General features: G+C 40.5%; 1 protein-coding gene across 1 annotated transcript in view; it reads left to right on the forward strand.

Annotated features, from left to right (window-relative positions):
• LOC102204278 (serine/arginine repetitive matrix protein 1-like) overlaps positions 1-6,184 on the forward strand; it is a 14,401-nt gene extending 8,217 nt beyond the window's left edge. Inside the window, exon 10 of the mRNA XM_005754261.1 lies at positions 4,973-6,184. Coding sequence (XP_005754318.1) covers positions 4,973-5,589 — 617 coding nt within the window. The 3' untranslated portion in view covers positions 5,590-6,184. The remainder of the gene's footprint in view (positions 1-4,972) is intronic.
• The last annotated feature ends 799 nt before the right edge of the window (positions 6,185-6,983 follow it).

The raw sequence follows: 6,983 nt of genomic DNA on the forward strand, positions 1-6,983 counted from the left end.
CCTCCTTGGAAATGTTCAATGTTCATCTCTTCAGCTAGTGAAACAGCTTTTAGCCGAATGGTGACCGTCGAAACGCTTCTCCCGCTCGCTCTTTGCTCGATGATCCACCGCTCGAGTCTTTCCTCCAACTCGAGCCACCTCGCCTTATGTCCGCGGAAACTCAGCTGCGTCTTCTTGACCTGCCGGAGCTTGTTTTCAAGCTTCCTCCATTTGCGAACCATCGATTCGTTAATCTTAAATTCTCTCGCCGTTGCTCGATTTCCATGTTCCTCCACGTAGCTGATGGCCTTCAGTTTAAACTGTGCTTCGTAAGCGTGTCTCTTTGCCATTTTCAGGGTTGTTAAAACAACGATGTTCCACATAATGCACATACCTGTTCTTTTATACAGGTATGTGCGATTGTCCGGTATATACGATCAACGCCCACACTTCACCCTTTAGCGTTCTCATGGTGTTCTCTACTATGTCCTCCTTACAACACACAGGGCGCACTGCGCTATAGGGCGCGCCGTACTTTTTGAAGAAAATCTAAGACTTTTAAGTGCGCCTTATGGTCGTGAAAATACGGTACATGTAATTCAGAAGGTATATTCTTTTGCTAAATGGTATTTGCTGACTGCTTGTATGCTGGTTTTACCTCTGGGTCGTCCTAAAATAAAGGTCTATAATAATTTTGGATGAAGGATCACATCTCCAATCCAAAGAGGGAATTCCAGGAGACAGCGAAGGCAAATCCTGATTTGAGCCCCAAACAGCCAGTAGATCCTGTGTCGGGCCTCTCAGCCTCAACACAGTACCAAATACTGAGAGGTGTACTGAAATTGTGACCACTGAGTGTAAACGCTGAACAGCTAGTATAATATCCCATTTCTAAGCTTTGAATGGTTTTATGTTTTGCCTGATACCTGCTTTCATTTAATAAACTCAGTATGTTGATTCAGCTCACCAGGAGGAAGACCATGATAAAGACCATCCCAAAATTCATAGATTGACTCATTCCTATCTATATTTGGTTGCTCTGTCTTATCAAAATCTTGGGTAGCTACTATTCTTTTCTTTAGTTAGTCTAAAATTCAAGGTTAAGTAGTCGAGGTCTCAGTCTTATCAGAACTGCCTAGATCCAAGATCTAGGGTTGTATCATAATGAGGGAGCGTCAGTACAGGAATAAGTTCGGCGTACACGAATTAGCGTCGAATGAAGTAGTCCAGCCCCGTACTCTGAGCCCCGTCTGCCCAAATGCATGCAATGCTAAGAGGTTGTCTAGAGCTGTCATTTTGTGTGTAGTTAGCCGTTATACAGCTAATGTTAGGTATATATCAGCCATCTATGCATGTTACTGATATATACTGTCCGAGCTTAAGGATGTCAAAACGGACATTTGACTGAAGTGAGAAAATGTTTCCTGCAGATAGTGTTAGAAACTATGTCAGCTGTAGCTCATTAACGATGACGGTACCTTAAATACAGCAGATCTCAGACTCTGTCCATTTTCGCATTGGAAGTATATTGGAAATGCTAAGCTACAGGTTCTTATGAACTCTGCTCTCTTAAGCCAAAATGTCTCGCGGTCACGAATGCTTTGCCATCTTTTAATGAGCGTTTGTTCCATCTTGAAACAGCTTCTTTTCTGATTGCTTTAAGCGGTAATTATAATTTGGTTGATTATTGCTAACAAGTCCACTTTTCTAGGCATTTAGTCTTTAGTTTTTACATAATTGTTTGCACAAGATTTTTTTGTGTTTGATTTGAAGTTCTTGAGTCCAGTCCTAATGAAATACTCAGGGTAAGTCAAGTTTGCTCATTTCCATTTGCATCGAACTGAAAAGTGTGCAGAAGAAGATCCAGGAGACTACTCGTAATCCGGGCACCAACAAGTAAAGCCTTCCTTATTCATTTACAGTAAAAGGAACTCGGGAATAGTTATTTTTATCCAGCCAGGTTTAATACTTAACTGGAAGAGCTCGTGAATCAGGAAAGCTTCCTTGAGAAGGTTGTTTAATTCCACCGCAGGTAAAAATGTTTGGTTATCTAATATTTTAGAACTAATTTGGTACCTAATGAGAGATAAGAGAGGTTACTCATTAAGGATGTGACTTTTGTTCCAGAGTAGACTTGTTTGGACTGCTAACTACATTATTTCACATCTGCTTGATTTCAATCTTAGATACAAGATTTTGTGTTTTATAGGCTTCTTTGAATGTCACAAAAGAGTAGCAAGTATGATGAAGAGCATTGTGTCCAGATAAATTTGTCCTGTTTCATTTGGAAAATTTACTCCAGGTATATAACGTCCATATTAATCTCATTAGATTACCCATCTTGTTACCATAGGCTTCATTACGCAGGTGTCATTAGCTTGAAGTGGACCTATTCTGCTAATTTCCAGCTCTGTATTTGTATCCTGTGACTAAGTCTTTATACTCGCCTGAAGAGCTCCTGCCTCTTGAAGGCCACCTTATATAAAAGCCACTTTCTCCTGATTGGCTGTCTCTTGAAAGAAGACAAAACATAAAGTGATGGTTCAGTCAGAGTTTTTGGATGACTTTTAGTTAGACTTATAACATTATGTGAAAGTTAGTCACATTTAATAAGAACATAAGTTATATATTCCGATATGGAGTAGCAGAATGGGTCCACTGCCCTCAGTACAAATATTGCTTCTGATCATAGAATACTTTTAAAACTTGTTTAAGGCAGCATAGCATTGTGTTTCAATTTAAGAGATCAATTTAAATCATCCTTTATATAAAATGTGCAAAGTTTTTGTTTTGGGTTTTTTTTTGGGAGGGGGGTTGTTTAACTTGATTACATGGTTGGGATTGTACCTGTTGGTCTGTGACACTAGTCTCAGCTAGAGATCACCGTTTCTTTGGTAGAGCATCAGTATCATGTAGCACAATCTGATACTCTTATGTTTGAATGTAAAATTAGATTTCAAGAGTTGTAAAACCAATATTTTAAGCCATCCAGCTTTTGTTATATGATAGGGACGTTTTACTTTTCTTGCTTGTCTTACCGGTAATACCAATGTTAGCTCAGAAAGCTAACAGAGAACTCCTTTTGAAGCTGGGACTGACGCACTGCTGATAATCCTGCCTGATGGTCGTATTGATATCTTTATCCGCACCTTTTGGGTTCTGTATTTATTTTCTGTGCCACAAACATGGCCGTGTCACAGGAAGTGGTTGAACTTCAAACCTTTGGACTTCCATCTTCCAAACGGCAGTAGGTCGTCTGTCACAGCTCACACTTTGACGCATTTACATCCAGTGTGACTCCACACACAACAGGTCTCATCTCTGCCTTTAAACATGTGCTCAGGTAACTTCTATTCACGTTGCAGACCTGTGAGGTTTCACAGGTTGGACTTCCAGTTTAGACCAGTTTGGTTTAGATGTCAGTGAAATAATGAGGTCCAATATGGAATTGGGAAATGGAAATGGAGAAAATCTCTCAAATAATCTAACAACAGGGCATAATGTGAACAGAGGGTTATACTAGATAGGCCTACACCTTGCACTTTCTAAAGATATGACCCACACTTAAATGACTCTTTCTTTGGATCCACCCCCTCACTAACTTCATCTTTGTAGTTTTAAGGTACTCTCAATGACTAAATCCCACACTCTAGTCAAGCTGTTAAATATCCACCAATAGTTTCAGTAGTAATGATCAGATGTAAATGCGTGCCCCGATCATACAAAAAAAATGGACCACTTTAAGGCCATTTTGAAGCCTTGGACACTGCCTGCAGATTCAGCCATTAGTGTTCCACGTGGAGAGAAGAAGAACTTCATACTGGCTGAAATGTGATCTCCAATAGAGATTTCAGCTTTGTTTAAACGTGTCACCATTGGTGGTTGGATTGTAAATGATAAAAAGTTTACGGAAAGAGAATTTTTCTCCCAGATATTGTTTCGGTTACCTGGCTATGACTCGACTGTGCTATAAGCCCTGAAACACTGGCCGTAACCCCCAATGACAGTCAAGCGAGTGTAGTTGGGGTTCCACATTCCCATTTGTCTGCCCTCGTTGGGCTTTTTTGAGCTTAAGCTCCATTTCCTTTCCCCACATGAAATATTGGTCTCTGAAGCAACCTCGGAGTAAAACGGCCTTAGAATGAAGCTGATAGTGTTCTTTGTGCATCAGTATTATCTGTAAAAATGAAATGTTTAAGAAATGAGATGTTATTTGGGACTGAGTTATTAGCTAGGGATATAAAAGCTGCTACAGCAACGGTCGCAAACAGCTTTGCATACATTAGATTATAAAGAGGTTTAAAATAAAAACACAGCAGATTTATTTAATGTCTTGATGGCGAAGGTAGGTAATCATTTTGGTCTCTTGATTAATCAGGCTGATAGTTTTGATTGCTGTAATATAGTCAAAAGTACATTTTAAAAATATAAACCTATCAATAAAGTCATGAGTCTGAAGATGTAGATACTAATTTATCACAAACCTGTAAATGGTAGGTTTTCTTTTGGCTTAACACTTAACTTTCCTGAAATGGTAATTATCACTTCAGTAATTTATATAGTCACTGATGTATTGAGCTAGAAAGCTTCAGCAAATACGACAAAGAAAAGGTTTAATAATGCACCAAGTAAGCACAATGAAGCAAAATGGAACCTCATCTGCAAATGAAGTTGAGAGGGTGAATATTGCACAGATAATCCTATGTGATGTCACCTGTATTAAGGTTGCTTGTTTCACAAAGGTCGATGGACCTTTAATTCAGCCGTCACAAGTGTCCAAGCACTGCAAATCTCTTCTGGACGTTTTAAAATTATAATTTTGTGCTAATTAAAGTTGACCTGATGCTTTGGTCTAAAAGAACTTTGTGAAACCAGCTTGAAGATGGAGTAGTCTTAGCTTTGGGATTTGATGCTAAATGTGATGTGGGTTCAGCTTGTGAAGATGTTCCATAAGGCTCTGGCACTTACAAGTATATCCTGTTGAAATTTCCAGGTAAACAAGTCAGCAGTGAGCCCAGGAACGTTTGGATCGTCGGTCATTCACTGGTGTATTGGGCCGAGTCACGTGCCAAGTCTCCGGAGGTAGGTATGCAGCTGGGCATGGACCCTGGCAAGGTGACCGTCTGGTGGAAGGGCACCCAGGGCATGACATGGTCTCAGCTGCTGCCACAGCTCCACCAGCTGAAGGTCACCTGGCCCAACCCAGATGTCCTTATCCTGCACCTGGGGGGGAATGACCTGAGCACCGACAGCCCCACAGACCTGCTAGCCTCCGTCAAGAAGGACTTGACGTCTATGAGGAGCATCTTCCCACAGTGCGTCCTTGTGTGGTCCAATATCCTCCCTCGAAGGGTGTGGCGCCACTCAGTGGACAGCCACGAGGTCGATTTGGTCCGCACTACGGTAAATCGCCGGATCCAAAATATCATCTCAGAGTTGGGCGGCACCTCTCTGACCCACGATAACATCCGCTGTGGCGCAAACACAGGTCTTTACCGGGTCGATGGTGTACACCTTTCCCAAAAGGGCATCGATGTTTTCAATTTGAACCTGCAGGACCTCCTGGAGAAGTGGGAGATGGAGGTGAACGCCGCCTCTGAGAAGAGCTGAGAGGTTTCACATTCATTTCTTTCTTTCTTTTTTTTTTTTAGGTTTATTTCTGAGGATAGCTAGGCAGTTTTTCACCAACTCTGTATCTGCACAGACCACCTCCTGGCTAATGAAACTGTTTTAGCTTACTGTGTAGCATATCTCACATCTTATGGTAATAATAATTCACTGTATTCATGAATGTCAGCTCATTTTCAGCCATTACGACTTAATGTTATGCAGCAGGTATGCAGAGACATTTTTCTCATGCATGGAGCTGTTAAACCTACATTTGATTTAAGCAAAAAGCATGTTCATGATTTAAACTGCTTTGTGTTTGTGTTCTGAAAATGAAATAAACACTGATTCAGTCTGGTCTTTGTGATAAATGTCTCGTCTAAAACAATGATCTGTGAATATGTGGGAGTTGTCAGAAGCTTCGGTGACATCTTCATCTGCAATATTATCAGAGCGGAGGATGGAGAAGAACCATTTTGTTATTAATAATTATTACTCATTGTACCCAATGTAGATGAAGGCCGGCATTCACATCTGGTCTTTGATAACTGAGACAGAAATGAAAGGATGCTGATTGTTTCAGTCAGAGAAGCATTAAAGAAACCTGAATCAGAGTATCTGTGTATCTGTCATATAAGTTACTGCTTTGTTCCAAGTGTAAAACAGCTTTTTTTTCCACCTGTTTTTGTTTTGTTTTCTCTTCAATGTCTTTGTTTAAAGGTCAAAGCTGCTCTGAATCAGGTGACTGTGGGCGGGACTTCCTGTGTGAACGGTTGTGGTTTCAGACAGTGAATTAAACAGAAATTAGTTGTTTTGTTTTGCTTTTTGAAAAAAGGTCATTTCATCTGGGACGACCTCAGACCTTAAAACAATCAAATCTGTTTAAAAAGGGTTTTTTCATGTCATTGTGAGAATTTCAAGCTCAAAGGTCATAGGTCAGAGCAGTGTGACCCTCTGAAGGTGCTGCTGGGCTCCTGATGCATCTTTATTGATAGGTGACCGTAAGTAATGATCATTTATTGGTTAGTGCTGGTGGAGCAAGCTGTGCAACATTTAGGAGCAGGGATCTCCTGTGGATGTCGAATTCTACATAACACACCTGTGAAAACAGTAAGGTAGGTTAATGTGTGTGTGTTTCCTGTGCAGCCACAGAAGCTCTGAAAAGTGATCGCTTTCATTTAATGAACACACGTCTATCCTTTCATTTCAGCTTCCTGCTCATTCTGATCTATTCATATGTTGAGTTGGAAAGTGAGAGTTTGGTCTTTAAATGTTCCATTTAAGCAGTTTGTAACTGAAGATGGTCTCTTATCACCTGCTCAGGAAAGAGAACAAAGCCAAAAACATATTTATGCACATTGAGAGGTCACTGATACCCAAATAGTCCTTGTTAGAAA

This window comes from Pundamilia nyererei, unplaced genomic scaffold (genome assembly GCF_000239375.1).
Source record: "Pundamilia nyererei isolate P.nyererei 1_Seehausen unplaced genomic scaffold, PunNye1.0 scaffold00528, whole genome shotgun sequence".
Taxonomy (NCBI): Eukaryota; Metazoa; Chordata; class Actinopteri; order Cichliformes; family Cichlidae; genus Pundamilia; species Pundamilia nyererei.